We start from the raw sequence: 24,229 nt of genomic DNA on the forward strand, positions 1-24,229 counted from the left end.
GCTCTATCCACTACACCACCGGAGCACCCAGGGGTTACACTTCTAACACATGGAAATAGGTATCCATCCATCCATCCATCCATCCATCCATCCATCCATCCATCCATCCATCCATCCATCCATCCATCCATCCATCTATCCATCCATCTATCCATCTATCTTATCTTTATGTTTCTGAAATTGTCTTGTCCATTGATGAATATTTGAAGGGAAAAACCGTGCATAGTGCATAGTGCATAGTGCATAGCAATGAGCCCTGCTGCTGGTGGATATCGTTAGGCGAGAGATGCTGCTTCCGAGGGGAGCATAAGCTTGGCCAGACCTCAATGTGCTGGGCTCTCGTCCCCTCCGGATATGGTCGCTCGGGGGCTCGTCGTCCCTTTTGACACAAAGATCCTCTTCACATCCTTCTCTATCCCGTCCATTGTGCAAGAAGGCCTGTCCCCCCCCCCCCCACCACCACCAAACCACACGGCTCCTGTGCCTGCTTCAAAACTAAATGCATCTCCTGTCACTGGTGGGTCCTGGTGCCAGTTCAGCTGTTGGAAGCGCTCAGGTGCTCTGGTTTTCACTAGTAAGTACCAGAGGTAAATGGCAAAGGGATAAGATCACCTATTTGTACACGTTGCATCTATACAATCACAGGGTGTGACTCCTCATACACACGGAGGAAGCATAATTTGGATTTAAATCTGGATTTCAAACGTTGCTGGTGTGTATATGACCCTTAAACACATTTTGACCCCCACAAGAAGCGAGACAATTCCGTTTTAAGACCCTCCATATGAGCATTGTGATCGTCAGAGTATTTAAAAGTGCTCCGAGGAACTTTCAGCTTGCGTTAATTCTTGCACCCCCTTTGGACAAATTTGGTAGTGTTTTTACTAGACCAGCTGGTGAGCATACCCAGGACATTATAAAAAACTATATAAAAATAGCATTCTTTGCACTGATGGTCTCGTTTGCAGTTACATGTAATTAATGATCATCAGAGGAAAAATTTGTCTCATTAGTTTCAGAAATATTTAAAAGCTCCTTGTAGCACCTTTAAGATACATTTTAAAAATCTTCAAATACCAGTCAGTGTGTAGGATTAACATCATGGTCATACAAATGTTCAAATAATGATAATTAATAAAAAACAAATCTGTTATTAGGAAGATAAATTGGACTCAAATGGTCTTGCAGAAATAAACTCCCCCTTCCTCTCTTCATCAAAGTTACACATCTTTCCTGGGAGCTGATCAGTGCAGCAGGAGTCCTCCTCTGTTTGGCCACTGGGGAGCAGCAGCAGACCACAGAACTTAAAGGTGGAGGTTATTTTACCCTACTGCTGGTTTCTCACTTCAAATAATAGGGGAACCTGAAGTACTTTGCTGCACCTTCAGAATTTTGGATGTATACAGTTTGCTAAAGGAAAACAATAACTTTCAAATCATTATTCTGAGTCATACTGTATCTACTAATTTTTAACTAAAAGAGTGCTACAGAGGACAACATATGCATTTAAAAAATATGAGCCATAGTTCACTTTGCTCTACTGCAGCTTCATCAATGATTCAGCTATCAGACTGCCTCATCACTCTCTGTAAAGGAGATGACAGAAGATTTATTTGCCCTGATGGGATTCTTGTGAGCCCATATAAATGAACTGCTGCCATCTGTTGGTCAGATTGTACAATTACCAAAAACATTTGTCCTCGGGTGTAAAGTGTCACACTGTGTAACAGAGTTTTCAATATCAACATTATTCTTTAATATAATATATTATTATCACATTTTGATGGCAAAATAATTCATTGATTAATTGAAGTGAATGGGAAATCAGCAATTTTCGAAATATACCTTTTATTAAATTTTTCTTTTTAAAGCTACAATATGTAAGTGAGGTAACAGCCCCCTCAGGAATAGATTATAAATAGGACAGTAGAAAAGCAAGTTCAGTAATGGTCACAAGCAATATAAATCTTTATGCGTTCTCTTTATAAATGCGACAATTTCGGACACAAATTCTTATGGCTTCCAGTTTTGGCCTGGATAGGTTTTTTGTGCTGCTGCACAGCAGGGGAGGCAAGCTGGGAGGAGCGGCTTGCGGCTCTGGCTCAGCTTGTTGCCCTGTCGGGAGAGCAGTGGATCCCTCAGTATGATTCGGGAGCTTTCACCGTTGTAGGTGCTCGATGTCTCTGATTTGGCGCGTGGGCCGATGATCACAGGGGCACATGTCTTAGGGAGCATGGTGGTCATGGTGCGGGTCAGCACCCTTCCTCTCCTGGCTGCCAGAGAAGGAGCTGCTGTTTGCTTCTGTTTCTTATCTGGACCTTTGCTCTCCTGTTGATCATTGGGAGTTACCTGTGGATGGCTGTTGTTACTGGCTTTCTGGCTCTGCATTTTACACTCCAAGTCCTTCAGAGCCTGGTCAGTGTAGGCCTGCATCTCTTTACGTAACTGAGAAATCTGCACTTCAAATTCATCCCTTAAGGCTTTTTTACCAGCCGCAAGCTTTTCTTCAAAAATAGCACACAGCTCCTCTTGCTTTACATCCCTTTCTTCTTCTTCTTCTTTGTTCCCATCTGTCCACATCTGTGCTTGTTTCTTCTCCTGGTCGATGACGTCCTTGCCCTCATGTTCTCTGTTCACCTGTGACATCTCCATCTCTCTGTCTTTGACTCTCTGCACTAGCTCCAGTATGCCGCTCTTGGGGGCCTTCACACCCACCTGTGATCTGATTTGGTTACGTACCTGTTGGAAAACAGATTGCACATTTGTGTGCATCTCCTTTTCTCCATCATCTCGAATGACAGAAGATATCTGCTCCTGTTGTTGGCCGTTCACCAGTATTTGTGGATTTGTTTCAGTGGATAATTCACTCATTTTGATGTATTGTCTCGACGGCTGTTTTGCTCCTTTGAACTGAGCTACTACAATGATGAGTGAGGAGTGCTGGCGTGGGAAGGACCTAATGGACAGAGTTGTCTTAAGTCCTTAGAGAGGCAGAACACCAGGGGATTCAGGCCTACGGTCTAGTGTAATGCAGCATGATGACACAACATTTTAAACACTGTGGCAGCAATGCAAGTTGAACCAGTATAAATATCATGTTTATTAATGTCCAATGTTTTCAAGTAGATGAGAACATTAAAATGCTGAAATAATAGCATTTCACTGCACTGCTTAAGTGCAGTGCATGTGCAACTCCGTCCAATGGTGCATAAACTAAAACTCCCCCCAATATCACACTCTCAAATGATCTAACAGCCGTATCTATATGTAAAGCAGCAGACAGTATGTAATCCTCCATGTTATCTTACTATATCTGCATGTGTAAAGGTGCATCCCATGACAACAGTGAACCTCCTGGGAACAGCATGAAAAACAAAAAGATCTTCGGGGACTGTGGCGCTGTGAGCACTGGGGGGGGGGGGGGGGGGCTGGTTTTAAATTCTCATTAGTGAGCTGTTACTGGAATGCAGACATGTGACAACACAAACAACTGTGTAGAATCTATTTACAATATGGTACAACAATATGAGCAGTTACTGAGGAATAAGTGACGTCTGAGATCTTTTTCATGGCTGATACTTTTTCTATTAGTTATCATCTCAATTTTGCTGAATTGTTAACTATATTTTAATGTTTTTTACAAAATGTTATTACTTTTATCATAATTTTACTACTTTAAAAAGTTATATTTTTTATTGTTGTTATCATTGTTATCATTGTTTTATTGACTGTTTCGTATTCTTTTATCATTTTAACTTCTCATATTTAATTGCTTGGCGTGCATTGGTCTCTGCATCCGCCATTGCTTTCTTCCTAAATTGCCAAAGATGTAAAGCACCTTGAAATACATCGGAATTTTTTAAAAGGTGCTATATGAATACATTTTGATTGATGATTGATTGAATTCACTAATAATCAATGAGTAGTTTCTGAATAACTCCAGGACTATATGGAAACGGAATGATGAGTCACCAGCAAACAGTCATGAAGATATTAATAAATCATTGGGTCATGATGAATTTCCAAATATCTGTGAATCAAGATACTGAACATGCACTTTCTTTATGAGTAGTCCGACTTACTATGAATCAGCTTAAAACCACTCCGATTGCCATTTCATAGATATATTAATAAGTAAAAGGATGTAGGGTACTTTTACAATGGCGTATCCTTAAAACAATTGAAAGCCCCTCTCTGCTCAACATGGTACAGTCTGAGGCTTTAAAGTTCTGTCTACTTTAAAGCCGTTTTTTTAAAGCTCTCACTGAACAAACTAACTAATCATTTTGTTAACTGTAGTTGTATAAAACCACATTTGAATTAAATGCATGACTAAATTATTTTCATGTTGTGATGATGACAACATGCATATGGGAATGATCAAAAATCACTTTTTTTGCATGTTAGCATGCTATAGCCACATGTGAACCTATACTCTTATAGGGTGGGGGGTAAGCAAAGTGCTTCCAGATTAGCTTTGATAAAGATGGTGATATACCTTACGCTTTGAGCTACTGAGGACTAACAGTCATCAATGGATGATGGAAGATGCCTCACTCAAATGATGGGATTACTGTTGTGGGGAAATGTTGCTCGATGGTATGACTTGAATTTTAGTAAACTCCAATAACGAGGTTGTCTTTATTGATATAACATTACATTTCTTCAAGGGTTTGGATAGACACAGAGTGGGTTCAAACCCGCCTTGGTTGAAAACTGTAAGAGGTCAAATTAAGGTGATGTATGCTCATGATATGAAATAACAGAATGAGAAAAATTAGACTTATAAATAAATGATTGAACAAAGATGAATGTTGGGAACGGACCAATAGGATTACTTTGAAAGTAACGTCTCTGCATATATTACTCACCATCATTGCAGAGCATTTAAATGGTCAGTTAGATTTAATGGTTTTTCTCATTCATTAAAGTAGCCTACACTGTTTTATATTTCATGTTCAATAAAAAAATTACCATGTTATTACAAACTCATGATTGGAGTAATTCAAAAATCAAATAAAAAAACTAACAGGTGTGGTGCGAAAATCAAGCAAACAGTGATATGTTGTATAGCATCAGGTTTATTTTCAATCAATATAGCAAGAATTCTCCGCGGAGAGGTCACTGGTTCAAACACACGTGATGTGTAACAAAAAGTGACCATGTTCACTCAAAATCATGGACTATTTAAGGACATGGTGGGAGGCAGGTAGACAGGTAAGGCTGGGTGGGGGGAAGGAGGGGAAGACAGGTTGGGAGGCAGACAGGTTTTGAGATATACATTCATATTATAATCGTGGGTGGGGCAGGCTGACCCAGAACAGCAGGAGGCTGTATGTAGGAACATTGTCTTCTTTCAAATGTGTAGTCAGGCTGGCTACTCTCCTCACGGGAGAGTGAGGGGGATGGTGGAAACTACATTTCAGTTTTAGAGTTACAACCCACATGCAATATATCCAATTACACTTATAAGTCTATATAAAACAATGGTTAAGTAAGCATGCCAATATCTGAGTCCAGAGATATATCATTTATGCAAAATCTGCTACCACACAGGAATCTCCTTGGAGCAGAATTGAATCATTTCATTGGATTGTGTCATTATTAATATCTTTAATGAGGAAAACTACTACAAATGGTTCGACCTGACTGTAGAAGTATGACTCCTTTACCTTTCTCTTGGAGGAGTCTGTCACTCAGTCACTGGAATAATCATAATTATTGGCAAAACTGCATGTTGAGGGGGATATATGGAATGGGGGTTTTTCTTTAAGGCCCAGGAGGGTGCACTTTGCTCAAACCCATTGAACCAATGAGAGCTCTGCATGAGTGAACCTCCTCTCACCACTAAACAGTAACATATGGAATTATTTTTTTCCCCTTCTTCTAGAAAGTGCAGTTGTAATACTAAACCTTTGTGGACAAACATCTTTTTCTGTATCCTTTTGACAGATTTCCTGTAAGCATTGTAAAGGGAAGCAATTAACTGACAGTGAATTAATCAATGATGAGGTCTGATCAGACCTTTTGGTATGTTGACATGTTTTTCCCTAAGTAATCATTGTATAACAGCAAAAACATCAACACTCTCCTCCAGCTCCTCCTCCTCCAATTTCTCCTCCTCACCGATGGGTGTGGATTTAGAACATTTCCTTCTTGGCTTTTAAATTCAGAAGTTCAGCGTAGATTTCATTCTGACAGTCAGGTTACGACACTGGGAGCAGGATGGTAAGTTACCTTTCACTGTTGAATAATTGCCTGTGACATTTTGTTGGTTTGTTGGTGTATTTCAGCGTGGCTATGCTTTTTGTGTTTTTCCCTTTTTGATTCTAGACAACATACACAGACAAAGGCGAAAAGGTAGGTTGCCTAATCTTGTGCATTGCACTACCCAACAGAGGTTATGAAGTAATGTTGAACTTATCAAGCAGCTGGACACCCTTTACTTTAGCTGCATATTGCCTTCCGCTTCAAATATACACTTGATTATATGTTATGTAAAGTTATTATGGCAACAAAACAAAAAAAGACATAAAAATGTATTTTCCTTTCAGGACTCATTCATTAAACCGGTATTCCTTTTTGTTTTTAGCATGAGCAGGGCAAGTTCCTCTGCTTTGATCACCTTACCTTTTGGGTTGGAAATGCAAAACAGGTGAGTTCACTTTTTGGGGCCCGTTGTAAAAAAAAGAGATGGGGAGAGGGGTAGACACACACATACTCAGCGAGGCTATTGGTTCTTCTGAGGGGTGGAGGGGACACAGCTTAACCCCACACTTCAAAGTACATCATGCTACACAGCAAAAGCTGAGTTCAAGCCTCGCTAGTCACCAGAAGATGGCGCTATCAGGCTATTCAAGGCTCCCCTTTTTGCAATCGTGTCCATTTTTCAATTCACTGTGGTGTGTAATCAGAGATGATAATGATTTCCTGTTGGGTAAAACATGTCTTTGTCTTCAACAGGCTGCCTCATATTACTGTAACAAGCTAGGATTTGAGCTTCTGGCTTACCAGGGTTTGGAGACAGGCAGTCGAGATGTTGTGTCCCATGCAGTCAAGCAAGGCAAGGTAAAGAGTCCGCAGTGCCTGCAAGTACAACACAAAATAACAGTGTCAATACAGCTTGAACTTTTAGGCGGTGTCATTACCCAACTCTTCCCATATTGTATATTTGTGTCATGTGGATTGTGACACTAGCTCTCTGCAAAATAACCTTATTCGTCTCCAATGGTACCAAGTGTGTACAGGTGAAATCAAATCTTAGTTCATGGTGGGGTTGTTGTCATCATGGCAATGTTTTCACTTTGTGTTTCACAGATCATTTATGTGTTCTCATCTGCCCTCAATCCTGGAAACAAAGGTACACACAACTGACAAGCAGCTTTAAACACATAACAGAGGTCAAATAGTTTTTGTTTTGTTTTAATATCACAATTATAAAAAACACATTATGCTATTTATGGATTTTATTTGGCATTCACAAGGAAAAACGTTTTTACGACGACAACTTTCAGGAAAATTCTCTAGAACATTGGTTCCAGACAGCAAAACGAGGAGTGCAATGATTTTCTCCCATACTGTGTTGTTTAATCTCTCTGTTATTATGAATATTCATTGTTATAGCTTAAATGGCCTGCTGGCAGATAACTTAAAGAGTAGTTATACCCAAATAAGCCGAAAAGAAATGGTTGGCTGTGCGGCTGAATAATTTTTTTCTCCTCTTTTCTCAGAGATGGGAGATCATTTAGTGAAGCATGGGGATGGAGTGAAGGATATTGCATTTACAGTGCAGGACTGTGACTTCCTTGTGCAGGTAACCCTGCAGGTTTTTTTAATTTAGAGGCACATCTCACATTAAATGACTGGTAATAAATGCTAATCTATTAACATTTTCACTCACATAATGCACTGATCATCATATCCTCCACCACAGAAAGCCCGAGAGCGAGGAGCAGTTATATTAAAGGAGCCCTACACTCTGGAGGACAAGTATGGTAAAGTTAGACTGGCTGTGCTTCAAACGGTAAGAGGACTATGAACCCTGTGATTTTACATTGAACATTTTAGTCAATACTTTTTAAATCAAGCACATTATGGAATTGGTTGAAAGTGTCCTAGAATGGTAGATTTGCTTCTATTTGGCTGCAGTTTGGTGACACAACGCACACGTTTGTGGAGAGGACAGGATACAATGGGTCGTTCCTTCCGGGCTTCCAACCCCCTCTGTTCAAGGATCCTTCATTAGCCAAACTGTGAGTGTACAGCTGATAAAAGGCAATGGTTTAGGATAACCACATTGTGTATTACATTACAAAGCCGCTAAAGTTCTCTGATGTTTTTCTGCTTCCAGACCAAGTGGCAAACTGAACTTCATTGATCACGTTGTGGGGAACCAACCAGACGATGAGATGGTTCCAGTGGTGGAATGGTAACGGACTCAACTATTCCTCGTAGAGTGTTCAGACAAATGCAGTATAGAATGTGGGATAGCAGCACACCTTGCTCTTCATACCTCAGTGTATTATGAAGTAATCTCCAAAGGTTTAGGTCAGTGGGGTTGGATGAGCAGACAAAGAATTGAACGGGGTCTGCCCTGTTCGATTCTTACATAACTCTGATTTTCTGGCATGGTTCAGGAATCAGCATGACTTTGCGTTTTCTTAAGCGCTTCTGCAGTTGTTTCCACATCTGGATCTTGTTTTGAACCATATCATAGGCCTGCCAGAGGCGGGGGGCTGGGGGGGCAGCTCTTGAAATGCACAAGCTCATTGGTTGAACCAGGAAAGGGGGAGGGGGCGTTAACGCATGCCGGAGGTTTTAAAGCTGTAGAACATCTCATGGAGCCGGCTCATAACTCAGAAAAGTCAATCATTTATGATCAGCAGGCCAAAATCCTCAGATTTAGAACATGAGATGATGATAATAACATACATTTCAGGCATGTTAACTATTAAAAGACCACTTGTGCTGGCTAAGCATTTAAAATGATTCAACATAGTGTTTGTTATCACATTCCAACAGGTATCAAAGAAACCTTCTCTTTCACCGCTTCTGGTCAGTGGATGACAAGCAGCTGCAGACAGAGTTCAGTGCCCTGCGTTCCATTGTTGTGGCGAACCACGAGGAGACGGTGAAGATGCCCATCAACGAGCCTGCCATGGGGAAGAGAAAATCTCAGATCCAGGCATGTTCTTTACACTTTAAAAAGAAACTGTCCACTTTTACAATAATGGTTAAGGTGAACAGGGTAACCTTTTTAACTTATAAATGGTATCATCATGAAACTTTGCTAATTGATTCCTTTCATTAAAAAAATAATGTTGTATGACAATTTTTTCCAGAAATGTTTGAATAAACATTCAAATATGGCAATATCTAACAAATGAATGCATACATCTGCAAACCTTGAAAACTAATTAGAGTCCAACGTTTTTACAGAGCAGATTATATATGAAGAGATCCTTTTGTAATAACCTTCAGAATAGTGCTAATAATGTTTATGGGAAGTCTAGATGATGTAAGTGCTTTAAAAGAGTTGAGTATATTGGTTTGGAGTGTAATGTTGAGATTATTGCCGTTAGAGATGGTTGTATAGGAGAAACACACAACCGCAACGTACATTTTGCAATTTTTATTCATCATAGTATGAAGAAGGACATGTTCTTTTAAGCAAAATACGCAAAATTGACCAGTGCTTGATAGAACTATGTTTTTGCCTGCAGTATCTCGCCTTAAATAACAGGTGTCCTCTACCTACATTCCTCTTTACAGGAGTATGTGGAGTACTATGGAGGTCCAGGAGTGCAGCATATAGCCATGAACACTTCCGATATCATCACTGCAGTAAGTCTACAAAACACAACGGTTTGGTTTTTTGGATTTTGGATGCATCACAATTATAGCAGCAACAATAATGCTTTGATGAATCCACACATCTCCAGATTCGGAACCTGAAGGAGCGTGGGACTGAGTTCATGTGTGTGCCAGACACCTACTACGAACAGCTGAGGGAGAACTTGAAAAACTCAAAGGTCCAAATCTCAGAGGATCTGGATGTTCTGCAGGTAGGGACTAGGTTTACATTTGAACTATATTCTAAAGTGAAGGGGTATGAACCTTAACTAACACAACCTGAGGGCAGAAGTTCATCACAGCAGACAATTGTTAACTTGCGATCTTACTCGTGTCTCAGGAGCTGAAGATCTTGGTGGACTTCGACGACAATGGCTATTTACTTCAGATCTTCACCAAGCCAGTTCAGGATCGCCCCACTGTCTTCCTGGAAGTCATTCAAAGACATAACCACCAGGTGAGGGCGCCTTTGACAACTTTTAAACAAGAGAAGACATACAGTACATTATTCTATGTCTCGATATGATAACATATGTTCTAGTGCAAAGTCAGTAACTCTAATAAATGATTTACCCACAGGGCTTTGGTGCAGGAAACTTCAAGTCGCTTTTTCAAGCCATTGAAGCAGACCAACACTCAAGAGGAAATCTGACTATCATGACATCAAATGGAGTTTCAAAGAACATGTGATCCCACTGTAATGATTAGCTTTGCAGTTCCACAAAGTCACAGTAACGATCGGTTTTTAATGAAATGATAGTGTCTGTTGAGGGTCCTGTGTCTTGTAAGACTATAATGCTTGATCTTATATTGTGACACACACAATTAATAAGAATGCACAAAACATGTTCATTAATGCTGTTAATCTTTATTTGCATGTTTTATTACATTGTAACATGTATTTCATGTGTTGAAAAGTACTTCATTATAATCTCTCCTGATGCTCATGAAGGCTTAGTTTGTATCCATTATCAAAAAGAGTGCAGTACTTTATAAAATGTATATTCATAATGTTTATTTTATATATATTAACATTTAACAAGAAAAAACAAAATTATTGAAACAAGCTTGACTCAAGCAAAACACCATTTAAGCTCTCATAAATGAAAACATTTAACTATACATATTTGTTATCATTTGGACAGTCAGAGGTCAGCCCATGTTTCATGTAACAAACAGCCTTTTCATGAATCTAGAAATTCCCATTTATCCCTTCGTCTGGGAAGAGATCATTGTTGTGGCTTGCCATGTTTTAATAAACTGTGATTTACAACCAATCCTGCTTGTTCCAATTCCTGTCTGTGCTGTTGAGGTTAGTTTATGAAATCGGTATTCACTTAGCTCCACCGCTCGTCTGCAGTGATTTTATGAGCTTGAGTAAAGCCTCCAGACGGTTACCGGCTATACAGTTATGAATATCATTAAAATGACTTTTTGTGACACATCTTTGGGGGCCTGTGTCTACAGTACATTTTACAGAACCTCAGGCAACTTCGGCTCTTGACATAATCAGGACACATCATTTGAGATTAGTTCAAGGAGCCTCTGCAGCTATCAACTCCACACAAACAAGGAATCTTTGTTTCCTCTATGGGAAACTTGTAGTCGTAGGTGATTTCTTCATAGATACTTATCGGCTGCCGGGAGTATATTACTATCTTCTTCTGAGACTCCACAGTGACGATCTTTGCATAGCAGTTAGGCTGCAAGACAAGAAAATACCACATTTGCAACACAGGACAATATATTAACAATCTATTATAAATATATTATAATAAATGAATTGGATCACTTTAATCTTCAACCACAGCATTACTTGCTCGTACTCACATTGCAGCTGTGGTTGATGAACCTGGCTAAGTTCCCGTATTTAGTGGCGTCGATGATGGTGTCTTGATCGACCCGGAACAAGTAGCTACTTCCAATGCCCTCCTCCTCGTACCTCTGCTCCCGCATGTCAGCGATGATCTAATGAGAAGGAAAAGCAGACACACTATCTCATGAGACTGTTGTTAATCCACCTCCTCACCACCCTGGAAAACACCCAGAACATTCCAGTTTGAATCCCAGTTGGCACCATTCAGGGGAGGAAAAGAGGCTTGGTTAAAAGCTTTATTCAGTGCCGTTTGTTATGAAGGCTGTGTGCATTAGGAACTGATTTCCAAGCCTTGTGATTAGTTTGTCTTTGTCTTACCTGTCTGATGATTTGGCCCACATACTCGATCACCATCTCATCTGCTGCTATTGGTTCCATGGCAAACAGGCCCCACTCATGGATGTGACTCCGGGTGAAACGAATCCTCTTCTTTCGGAACTGAACAAAAAGATTGAATAGATTTTCATGAGAAAATGAGACACTTTTATATAAATTCATATCAAATCGTTTGGACAAGAGGTGACTCATCCTTCCTAATACCTTAGCCTACTTACTTTCAGCTGGTTGAACTTGACCAGGTCACTGTCACAGCTGAAAGAGGACAGAAGGCGACGCTGCTCAGACCTGAAGTCAGATCCAGCGCGCAGTGATGTCGGTTGCTGGGGTGGGATGCATATTCCCCACAGGAAAATTTATGCTGACATTAAGCACAGAATTAAATACATTGGGCACAGAGACCATTACAATTTCAGTTCAATAATACCTGACTACTTGTCGAAGGAACTTCAGTGATCGGCTTTGTGTTGTTGAGATATTTCATTTTCTCTTTCCTGCTGATTTTGTAGAAACCGTCACTGCGAGCAGAGCCGGTCCTGTGTTGTGGCTGCCAGCAATTATGCTCCTCACTCTTCTCTATGAGGACTTTGGTCAGTATGAAGGAGTTAAGGATGTCAAGCAAAAGCATATGAAACACAGTACTATGTATATAAAACATAATAAGGTTATTGATTTGTCTTAATTGATTATTTATGAAACACTGTTAAAAAGGGTATGAGGGTGAGGTATCCACCGTGTGTCACTGAGCCACCCACAGCCGTTATCCTGCTCTTGCAGCCTTCCATACGTGCACTGCAGCAGCCTTGCATCTTCTTCATCCAAGCCTGCCTGCCAAACCCTATGGAGTATCCTCCTCTCCTCACAGAGGGAACGCCGCCACGTGTGATGACGACTGTGAGACGAGAGACAGCCAGGGATTCTTTTGAGTGATCTTCGCCGCTGATCAATTATCCATCTCCTCTTGAGCCTTCCCAGCTGTTTTCTCCTCCAACAAGATTTCTCCTTCTCTTTCCTATTCTCCTCATCCAGAAGACCGGGCACATTCTCTAGTCCCTGCAAAGGCTTCATTCCTGAACCTGAACTGGTCCACATGGGCCTCTTATCACCAGAGCCTGAGGAGGACTCGGAGAGACTGTCTAGAGAATCACATAAGATAGGTTGTAAGGTTGTAAGCGTTTCTGTTTTCCTCCTGTGGATTATGGCTCTTCTGGGTAGGATGATGTCTCGTCCAGGAGTCATAGGGGCTGGGATATATGGATTGCTAGACAGGCATGGTAAAGGAGGTGGGTAGCTAAGAGCGGGGCACATCACTGTTCTACCTTCAGACATGGTGGTCTCTCTGCCTGGTGTTCCCGGAGCTCTCCCAGAGCTGTACCGAGTCCATCCTCTCCCCTCCTCTCGACCAGGGGTTTTGGGCATATCCTGGTATGACGGGTATGAGGCCCGGGGGCAATGGAGAGTTAGGCTGAGCACAGTGCTTGTTGGGGAGAGGGAGAGGACTTCATCGGAGGAGGAGTCCTCACTTTCCAGTTCAGCCACTATCCCCCTGCCTGGTGTCTGCGGTCGTTCCACCTCCTCCACAGCTGGAGATGTGGGTTTGCTTCTTATCAGGAGTTCAGGGTCACTGTCCACCAAGCAGCCGGTGGGAGTGAGAGGCCTCACGTTCTCAATGTTCTCAGGTGACTCCACCGTCCATTCAGGGCTCTCCATCTCTACGTCCAAGTGTGTTTCCGCTGCTGCACAGAAGAAAATAACAAGAAAATATTACACCATGTTAACTTACATCCTCAGATTTTTGATCCGTCTTCTTTAACATGTTCAAAGTAAATGTCATTCAAATCAAATAGGATTATTTTTGTCAGTGTCTTAGTTTGCTGGCGAAGCACATCCAGAAAATTGGCGAATGGAAACATTTTGAAGACCTATTCTAACATACGATTTGTGTCTGACATGAAATACAGTACATAACACTTTAAACCATTTCTTCTGCTATTCAAACATGCTGGACATATAACCTGGAAGCCCTATAGGAGACATGGGCAGTAGATGGTCCTGGGGTTCGCTGGTTTGGAGCTCCATCATGGTATCCAAGTGGCGGTTGTCTTGTTGACAGGATGTGTGCTGGTTCTCCTCGGTTTCCTCCATATTAAATGGATCTGACCAGTCCTGCAGGTCCAGTTCTAGCTGGGCCCCGGGGGTTAGCGGTGCAGAGGGAGTGACGGGGGGCTCAAGCTCCATGGACTCCTCATCAGACGATATGACTATACACTCTCCACTGCTGTCTTCCTGGACGTCTTCCTCCATGTCTTCCTCTTCAGGCCTGTGGTCAGAGTAGGACGAGACCTCCAAGCTCTCTGAAGAGAACGAGTCTGATGAGTCCAAGTCTGACGAGTAATCACTTTCCTCTGAGGAGCTGCTCTCTGAAAAGGTCTCTGCAATTGAAAAAAAACAAACCAAAATATTTGAGTGCGTAACTTTTTCATGTAAATGAATGTGCGTTACATTCAAGCCATTGCCAAATGAGTTGACACAAAGTTGATTAAGCGTATGAGCTCCACAAAACTCTCTCTGTATTTCTCAGCGAGGCAACGTATATAAACGGTGCAGCCCCCCCAACATTTACGCAGGAGCTCAAAAAGCGCCCACTAAATGTTTCAGTTGTTGTTTTCTACTGGTAAGAAAAAACCTGGATGTACAGTAGAAGAAATAAAATCAATGTGTTATCACCGAAAGCTTACCTCATGAAGATGCGCTGACAGTGTTGTTGTAATAACTCATGGGGGCAACAGAAGTTACACACTACAGTTTTAAGTATGTATGTATGGGTATGTGATTGTTCATTAGTGTTCCAAATGTATGACCTTTGAACATACCGCTATCTAAGCACTGCACTCGAGCTGGGAAGATGACAGCCTCTTGATCCTCTGTTTGTTTTTGCGTCAACTCCTTTTCTTCCTCAGTGTGATCACAGTCACCAGCATCATCTTGATCAGCTCTGTCATACTAAATAGAGCACAAGTTAGAATATGCAGTCGCAAGAATGTCATACTGTCAACCAACAGGAAGTTTATCATATCCATACCCCGTAAATATTTTGGAAAAGTTGTAGGAAGAAAAATGAACAGCCTATTATGAGCTGATTAGATTTTAATTTAAATTTTGAAAGCAATGTATTTTTTTTTAAACTAAAGGAAAATGAAATTAAAAAGTACTGAATTTTTTGTATTTTTGAATGAATGCCTTTAAAAAAAATTCAAGTAAAATCTAACCTTACCAGGATTTGAAGATCGTCATCAGCGGGCACAATGGCCTCCACTTTGTCCGATGTTTTTTCATCTGGAAGTATGTTCTCTTCTTCTTTCCCTTCATCATCCTCACCCTCATCAGTGTCAAGCTCATTTGGTCTTGCATGTCTGCGCTTGGCTTTCTCAGATTTGAGTCTTAATATGTCATCTACTTGTTTCACATCTAAAACCACATGTGAAAATAGAACAACAAAGTGGATCAGGCTACAGTCTAGAATACGGTTAAGTTAAAAATACAGTATAGTCAATGAGGATTCCTTGCATTAAAAGCACTGACCGGTGCTCTCATGAGTAGAACATGACAAATGTTCTATCTTCTCTGATGTGGCAGGATCATCGGTTCTTTTCCTTTTTACCTGCAATTACAAAAAGGTTAGTTAACATGACATCCGGAGCCCCGTCGCCCTAGAGGAGCAGACTGACGCCCGCCTGGACCAGAGAATGCCCCTCGCTCCCTGGGTAACGGGGCTGGAGTGCCTGTCGCATTGGTGGACGAGGACGAGGTGAAGGCCAGCTGCTCCGCAGGGAGCGACAACACACATTAAATGCGTGTTGTTTCATACAACACTCGCGGGTTGTGAGTAGGACATTCTGCTACTGACAGATCAAGACGTCTGATTGTGGATACACTACTGGATGAATGTAACATTATGTGCCTGCAAGAAACCTGGCTGGCGAAACAAGATCTGGATAAATTGAACACTCTGCACGTGAACTTTCATGAGGCTGGAGAGTCTACTACTGACCTCAGTACGAGGCTGGTTCGAGGTAGGATAGCTGGTGGTGTTGCTATACTGTGGAACATTAAATATGACTCAATGGTGAAGGTGATGCGTCTAAATGTTGACTGGGCCATAGGGATAGAGTGTAATTTTAATGAAAAGAAATTTACCATTTTAAATGTGTATACACCGTATGAATCACATGAGCACAAGGATGAATTTCTGAACAGGTTAGCTTTTATTCAGTCCTTCATAGAGGAAAACAGCTCAACTTGTGTTTATGTCATGGGTGATTTTAATGCTGACATGTCAGATAGCAAATATTTATTTGCAGCACACCTGCAGCAGTTTTGTAATGAGTCCAAATTACTTCTATTGAGTAAAGCTCTGTTGCCTGACACAAGTTTTACCTATGTTAGTGAAGCATGGCACACAACTTCTTGGTTAGATCATATTGTGACCACAGCTTATGCTCATGCCTCACTGGTAAATGTGGAGGTTTGTTATGAACTTGCCACCTCTGATCACATACCTATTGCTGCACTGTTGAATGTTGAGAATGTTCCCCTGCTGTCCAGAAATAATAATGCTGCTTCCTCAAGTAAACTGGACTGGTTAAAGCTGAGCAGAGAGGAAGTGGCTGGATACTCACTGCGTACTGACAGGCAGTTCAATAATATTGCTCTGCCTCATGAGGCCCTAATGTGCTCTGATATGAATTGTAAGGACGTACAGCATACTGAAAAACTCTGTGCCATGTATGATACTATTGTGAAATGTCTCAATGCCTCCAGTGAACCTTTTAATAAAAGTAAATGTAAGGTACGCAACATCAGACCTGGGTGGAATGAGTTTGTAGCTGAGCAGCACGCTGAGGCAAGAGAGGCCTTTAGACTCTGGTCAGAGGCAGGTAGGCCTAGACATGGGGTTTTGCTAGATATGAAAAAACGCACAATTGCTAGAGTTAAGTATGCACTCCGGTTTATTAAGAAAAATGAAAACACAATGAGAGCGGACTCGCTTGCCAGAAATGTACAGAACAACAACCCAACTGACTTCTGGAAAGAGGTCAAAGTAATGAATAATAACAAAACACCTCTTCTGTCTGACATTGAAGGTGTTAGTAGCCCAGAAAAAATTGCTGAGCTTTGGCGTGAGCACTACTGTAACCTTTTTAATTGTGTTAAAAGTAATCCAGTTAGGATCAATCATGAACATAGTGATATCTCACCAGATATGATAGTCAGGGCAGCAGATATCTATGATGCCATTAACATGTTGGATATCTGCAGAACATCTCAAGTATGCCAGCCATAAGCTCTGCCCTTTGCTTTCCATGTGTTTTAATGGTTGTCTGGTTCATGGTGTCCTGCCAAATGCTATTATGTCTGTAATATTAGTGCCTGTGCTTAAAGACAAGGCTGGTAAGCTCAACAGTATTGACAATTATCGACCTATTGCATTAGCCAGTATCTTGTCTAAAGTACATGGAGAGAATACTGTTGAACAAGCTAGAAATGTATATCCTTACTACTGACAATCAGTTTGGGTTCAAAAGAAAGCATGGCACTGACCTGTGTATCTATGCTCTTAAAGAGATTGTGTTCAGGTACAATAGCCTGAACACATCTGTATTCCTATGTTTTATTGATGCATCAAAGGCATTTGACAGAATAAATCATGAAAAATTGTTTGTAAAACTGTTAGATAGAGGTGCCCCTAAATTTTTAGGAAGAATTTTAGTGTTTTGGTATGCCCATCAAACTTTTTGCGTTAAATGGGACAATGTTTTATCTGACCCTTTTTGTGTAAGTAATGGTGTGCGGCAAGTAACTGAGGAATTCTGTCTCCTATGTTATTTAATGTTTATATGGATGACCTCTTTAAGAAACTTAAAGAGTGTAAGACTGGTTGTGTGGTGGGAGAGAGTATTATCAACCACCTCATTTACGCTGATGATTTGGTCATCATGTCTCCATATAGTGCTGGGCTACAGCAACTGCTTCAAGTGTGCTCTAGCTACGGCGTCCAATATGACATTAAGTTTAATCCAAAGAAGAGTGTTATTATGATTGTTAAAACTAAGGAGGATCAGAAGCTAACGTTTCCTTCATTCTCACTGTCAGACTGTACTCTACAGGTGGTTAGGAAGGTATGGTATTTAGGTCACATCATCACTGATGATCAATGTGATGATGATGATGTTCAGCGCCAGTGCTGTAAGCTTTATGCACAGGCCAATATGTGCACGGATGATGTTAAAGTTAGTCTCTTCAGAGCCTACTGTACCCCATGTTACACAGCTCACCTCTGGTGTAAATAGAACAGCTAAACTGAGGAAGCTACAGGTAGCGTATAATGATGCCTTTAAGCTTCCAAGGTGGACTAGTGCTAGCTCTTTGTTTGTGACTAGTAATGTCCCCACCTTTCATGCTGTGTTGAGGAATTTAATGTATACATTTATGTGTCGACTTCTAGAGTCAAAAAACAAAGTAATAATTGCACTCACTGACACTAAACAGAGTGATACAAGGACTCCTCTGGGTTGTGGAAACATTGGAATCGATGCTTGTATGTATTTTAATCTGTGTTGACTTGTATTTGTATTGTCTTTTATATGGAACTTTGAGTCCGGAATAAAGTATTCATTCATCCATATCTCAGAGTTCAAATGCTGCTCTGGTTCAATGTACAGTAGGCAGAACAGTTTACCTTGAAGGACGGCAGAGGAGGTTTTTTGCCCTTCCTATTGATGTGACCGGTGCGATTTATTGGTTTCTTCTCCTCTGCACTTGATGCTCCACATTTCAAAGGAGAGACTTGTATCTTGTGAAAAAACAAAAACAATAATGATATTACTATAAAGTGGCAAATTACAATATGATATAATAAAGATGTGAAGAATGTACCTTTGTTTTCTTCTCTTGACAGTCCCACCAGTCCTCAAAAGCCTTAAAAGCGATGCCCTCGATCACTCTACGTGTAATGTCCTTCTTAATGATTGACTTCAGTTCATCCATGACCACTTCTAAAACTCTTTCCATGGTGACTTTGTGAAGGTTTTCCTGCACCTGCGGGTAGCCTGGCGGGGGCACCGCAGGGTTAAACCTGGGAAAAGGTGGAGCGGACCACGGCGGTGGGGGAAAAGGTAAAGGAGGATTTCCCCCATTCAAAGGGCCTGTGGGCTGCATAGGTAAAGGGGTGTACCTGTTAACTGGAGGGGGCATTGAAGGAGGCAACATCAAAGGTGGTGGGGGTCCATGGAAAGTTGGTGGGGGAGGAATAGGAGGGCGTGGAATGGGTGGAGGTCGTATGTGGATGCTGGTGTGACAGCCCGGAGGTGGGTTCCAACCTGGAGGGGGGAATGGGATGGTGCCATTGAGCAGGCGTGGTGGGACAGGTAGAATACTAGATGGGGGAAAGGGAGGGATGGGGAAAGGGAAGTGGGTGACTGGTGGGTGGGACTTAATGGCAGGAGGAGCTTTGGAAGTAAGGAGTGGAGTGGTGCTATTGAGAGGCTGTGGAAGAGAGGAGATCTCTTTTGAGCATGTCGATGACTCGGATGACCTGTTATACGGGTGCTCCTGATCCTCATTTGCATGATGCTCCTGAGTAAAAAAGAAAAATTAAATCTTAATGACTGATTTACAGCACAACATAAACACTATTATGTAGGTAACCAGAAATACCGCCTGGGAGTCCTAAACCTCCGCGAGGCATACAACCACCACCTTGCTAACCATTGTCGTTGTTCTGCTGTATGTCTATTAATGTTAAAGTCTAGAAAAATAAAAAACAGAAATTGTTTGTGTGATGGAAGTTCTGTTAAGGTTGGAGGTCAACTCAGGTGGAAGAATATTTCAGGAGACTTTGATGAATTATGAAGCAATATTTATTACAGACTTGGCCAAGGAGAACCGGACTGCAACTCTCGTGACTTGCACTTCAATTCTGACAAACTCATGCTTAGAGCTGTGTTTTAACCTCGCGCTATCTCTACCACCTCCCCGGCTCGGGCACCAAGCGTACCAATGTTTTGGTTCAGAGCTGAACACAGTGAACCATAACATTCTGGAGTCTTAGGAGATGAGACTTTATCTATACAACTGACCTACGTGTCTCCTAACAGGCTCCAAGGCTGACCTAGAGTCTGAGAGACAGACACACAAGATAGGCATAAATGGCCTATTAATCTTTCCCATTAATATTACAACTAAAGACCCAAAATTCCCTCACAGTTTGTATGCAACCAAACCTAAAAAAAGCAATTTTTGGTAAGAGATGCTTTTAAATCACCCTCATTTGTGCTGAATTTGACAAAAATCCCATAATGCAGTGCACCCCAGTTACTCAAGTAAATACCATTATGGTTGAATAAAAAAAATCCATCAATGCATTCTTGAAATATTGTGCTCCCAATATTTGAAGTCACAGTAACCTTTCACGTTGACCTCCAAAATGTAATCAGTTTATGCATGAGTCTCAGCTGACATTGGGGCAAACAGCCTTGAAAACATAATGCCTTTGTCCTTCGGCTATCACAGGCCCAGTGGCATGACATCATACTACTAACTGCTACTTTAAGTGTCTTCAAGATATAATGTATTTAGAGATAGAGCAAATTACCTGTGGACATGATAATGAATGGAAACTTTCTGCATCTTGGTAGTCGTTTATGTGAGGCCTCCTTTCAAAATGTGTGAAATTAGACGGAGGAGGAGACTGGGAGTTTCTTGTAAGAAAGGAAACAGCTTGAGAGGTTTCATCCTCTTCATTTTCTATCGGCCATGTTGCACTTTCATCCAAGGGATCGTTGTAGTAGCGCTGGTGGCTTGATGTGAAAGATCCAAGTGTGTCACCTACTAAAGGGGAGGTATTGGCTGAGCAGGGGGACGATGGGCTGTGCTGAGGGCTCACATCTTCCTCCAAAGTGTTTCTATCAAAGTATGAGGGGTCTGTGCTATGGCTGTTTATCAGCAAACTTTCAATGCGGGAGTCCAAACTCTCCACCTCGGGCTGAGGGCTACTGGAGGAACCGTTAACAGCAGATGGAGATAATTCTGTTATGCATGTGTGGTCACAAAGTGGGGAGGAGGCTGCTGTCTGCCGGTCAGCCGTGAAATCAATGCCCAGGATGCTGAGAGAGTTGCAGTTCACACTTAAAGCCTGGGAGGTAGCGTTTTCCAGCTCAAAGGAAGGCTCTGTATTATTGGGTGTAAAGGACTCTCCATTGTGAGCCCACAATGCAAGCTGTTTGCTGCTGGATTGTGTCTGGGTAGAGAGGGGATGTGTTGGCTGTGGCTGTGAAAAATGCTTCAAAATAAAGTTGACATCCGGGACCTCGCCGCCGGATCGCCTGAGATACCTGGCAGGTTTACGATGGCAGAGCTCTCGTCTTAAAGGGTTGTGAACACTGTAGGTGGAGGAGGAGGGCTCCCCCTGGAGGATTGGAGTGGCATGTAAACTGGAGTAGCAAGAGTCCTGGGAGAGGGGAGTCGCAGACAAGGAAGGAGTGCGGGGGGTTCCCTGAGAACGTGGCGTAAGCCTGAAACTGCCAGGCGTATCCTGCCAAATACTGGAGTAAGCTGTGTCCAGAGAGAGGGGTGTGGCAATGCTGGCGGGGCTGGTGAAATTCCCATGATGCTGCCGGGCTGCGCTAGCCTGAAAGAGATAATATAAAGAAAACTGGATGGCAATTGGCAACTGAGAAATATTTTTTTTTTAAACAGAAACATATTTCTTAATCAGCTGGATTTTAAATAATGTGTTTATGATCACTTCATTACAAACAAATGTAATGTGTCTACCAGCAAGCCGTTGATCAAGCTTTGAAGAGCTCTCTCACTGCTGCCCACTGGCAAAGTCCAAGGAGTGTAAAGGCCATGTAAGAGAAGCTGGAGATATCGCGCCCTGTTTTCACCTGAAGAAGGTTACAATGAATCCACAAATTGAACAAGATCTATAATTTCAATGGATACGAATGTTGAGGTATACCTGAGATCTGCATTACCTTTGGGATCAATTTCCACCTGAATAATATTTCCCATCACTGACGTCTGGTGGAGGTGCTGAGCAGCGTCCTTTGCGGCCCTCACTGTGTCGAAGACGACCTTTGCGATCCCTAAATGTTTCTTGTTCTTAGGGTTGTAAAATATTTCCACTTCTTCAACGTTCCCATACTTGCTGCACATGTTAGTCAAGAACGCCTCCCTCACATTGTCATTCAGCCTGGAAAACGTCACTTCCTTTGGAGGAACAGGGCCGACAAACCACTCATCAACCTTAAAGGATATACGGAAAAAACTATTGTCATTACTATCATAATTTTAGTATTATGGTTATTTTTGTTCATGGTTGATTTTGATAACTGATCAACCATTTGTTATTTTTCATGCAAAAACATTTCAAGGTTCCATCTTTTTAAAATATTTTTAAAATAATTTATGCTTTGGCCTACACAATAATCCATGAGTAATAATGATCTAATGATACATTAGTCACATAGGACATTTTTTCAGTACTTACTATTGAAGTAGGCCTATATTCCTTATTAAACATAACCTACATAAAACTACTTACCAAAGTATAATTTGAAATGCACACTCTCACTTGCAATACAGTTTTTTTGTTTACAGTACTAGCACTTTTAATTCAGAAAAGGTGAATACTTCCTCCACCACTGATAAAGATTAGCCTACCTTAAATTTTGACACCAAAAGGTCAGTCTTGTTGCATTTGCTCCACATGCGGCATATGCGGGGATCTCTGACTGTATCTACAGGTGACAGCCCTAAGTCCTCCACCTGTTGAGGTAAACAACAGCCATCATTGCAATGGAAAACATGCGGGGGCACTATTATAGCGGGAAGATATGTTGACGGACATTATCTCTGACGGACAGAGAACGTTTAAGATATGCTCACGGGTATGTTAAAATGTTTTCCATCATAACGGTACACTTTGTACAATCCTCTTGTCAGTGCGGGGTCAATAATCAACTTGCAACTTCTCCAGTGCTGAGGCGGGGTCTCTCTCTCAGTAGCTTGTTTTTCGCTTTCCATTACATTCGTCAAAACCTGGAAACATGACAAAATAATCACCGTATGTTGTGAACTGTGCCACGGTTAACATAGCTGAGAGCTAGCATCCATTAGTCCTCCTCCGCTGGAGGTTAACACGCCCCGACAGGTGATGAAGAGCATCACCTGTAGCCTTATCCTTCTCTAAAAAGATACTGGGGCTTTAAAATTAAACGTATTAAAATACTTATAGTTAAGTGTGACAAAACAGTTTTGTCTCGCTTACCTGTAACACAGTCTTGTCCTTTGACGGAGCAACATTGTGGAAAACCCTGCTGAGATTTTCGGTGTTTTCACAGTTCCTTACCTCCCAGGTTGGAGAACGGATCCATCCGCCAGCAGGAGGACAGAGATGGAAACTAGATCCATAGGTGAGGCGGAAGAACACAAAGAGTAGGAGCAAAGTTGGTTTACAGGTGACAGGTGTTGCGCACCGTTATAATAGGCCTAGAGTAATTTGTTGTGTTTAAAAGGCAGTTATATCGAAGACCTTGAACCTGTCGTTAGAAAATACCCTTTTTTCACTATTCAAAGTAAAATTCAAATGTTCCGAAAAAAATGTTAAATTTTATTTACATAACATAGACTAACTCAAAATAATTGTTTGTGAAAGGACTTTTAAGAAGCATATTACAGCCTCAAAAGAATGACAGAAAAAGCAAACCAAGATACAGATAAAACAAATAAGTACAAATTAATCATGTTAGAAAGGTGTAGGCCTATATGGTTTTACTGTTCTTACTAGGCTGTGTGTGTCTTTGAGTGAAATGCACATGTGCAAAAAAACGTGAAAAAAACCGTGTACGTTTTATTCTATAGACTACAGACAACTTTTCCTCATAATTCCCCCTCAAATATTGTCATTTAGAGCAAGGGTAAAGACCATAATATGAATATATAATTGAATACCATTAAGCTACTCATGCAGTCACAGTGTCTGTTTATCTCTGGGTTATCTCTCTGGTCTATAGTGTATACACAGGGAGCATCCTTCCTCATCACTCTTCAAAAAACATTTCCAAGAAAGGATCAGCAGCAAAATGAGGACACGTCAGCCAG

At 41.4% G+C, this 24,229-nt stretch overlaps 2 protein-coding genes across 2 annotated transcripts; one reads left to right on the forward strand and one right to left on the reverse strand.

Moving 5' to 3' along the window:
- Positions 1–6,122: 6,122 nt before the first annotated feature.
- On the forward strand, positions 6,123–11,117 carry LOC307266807 (4-hydroxyphenylpyruvate dioxygenase-like). Its single transcript, XM_080048915.1, has 14 exons — positions 6,123–6,228; positions 6,334–6,360; positions 6,593–6,655; positions 6,964–7,068; positions 7,318–7,360; positions 7,731–7,813; positions 7,934–8,023; positions 8,149–8,252; positions 8,351–8,428; positions 9,022–9,184; positions 9,772–9,843; positions 9,942–10,064; positions 10,193–10,309; positions 10,432–11,117. The coding sequence occupies exons 1-14, from the start codon at positions 6,226–6,228 to the stop codon at positions 10,540–10,542; spliced, it is 1,182 nt and encodes a 393-aa protein (XP_079905041.1). The 5' UTR covers positions 6,123–6,225; the 3' UTR covers positions 10,543–11,117.
- A 264-nt stretch (positions 11,118–11,381) lies between these two features.
- Positions 11,382–23,152, reverse strand: LOC307268054 (histone-lysine N-methyltransferase SETD1B-A-like; the record flags this gene model as incomplete). The annotated part of the gene is made up of 17 exons (XM_080050574.1): positions 11,382–11,555; positions 11,683–11,820; positions 12,047–12,166; positions 12,283–12,408; positions 12,492–12,649; positions 12,766–13,797; positions 14,080–14,496; positions 14,938–15,067; positions 15,339–15,532; positions 15,647–15,725; positions 18,804–18,917; positions 19,001–19,699; positions 20,718–21,752; positions 21,899–22,011; positions 22,102–22,372; positions 22,790–22,894; positions 23,015–23,152. The coding sequence occupies 17 exons, from the start codon at positions 23,150–23,152 to the stop codon at positions 11,382–11,384; spliced, it is 5,043 nt and encodes a 1,680-aa protein (XP_079906700.1).
- Positions 23,153–24,229: the final 1,077 nt, after the last annotated feature.

This window comes from Ammodytes marinus (assembly GCF_949987685.1).
Source record: "Ammodytes marinus genome assembly, chromosome: 2".
In the NCBI taxonomy this organism is placed as follows: Eukaryota; Metazoa; Chordata; class Actinopteri; order Uranoscopiformes; family Ammodytidae; genus Ammodytes; species Ammodytes marinus.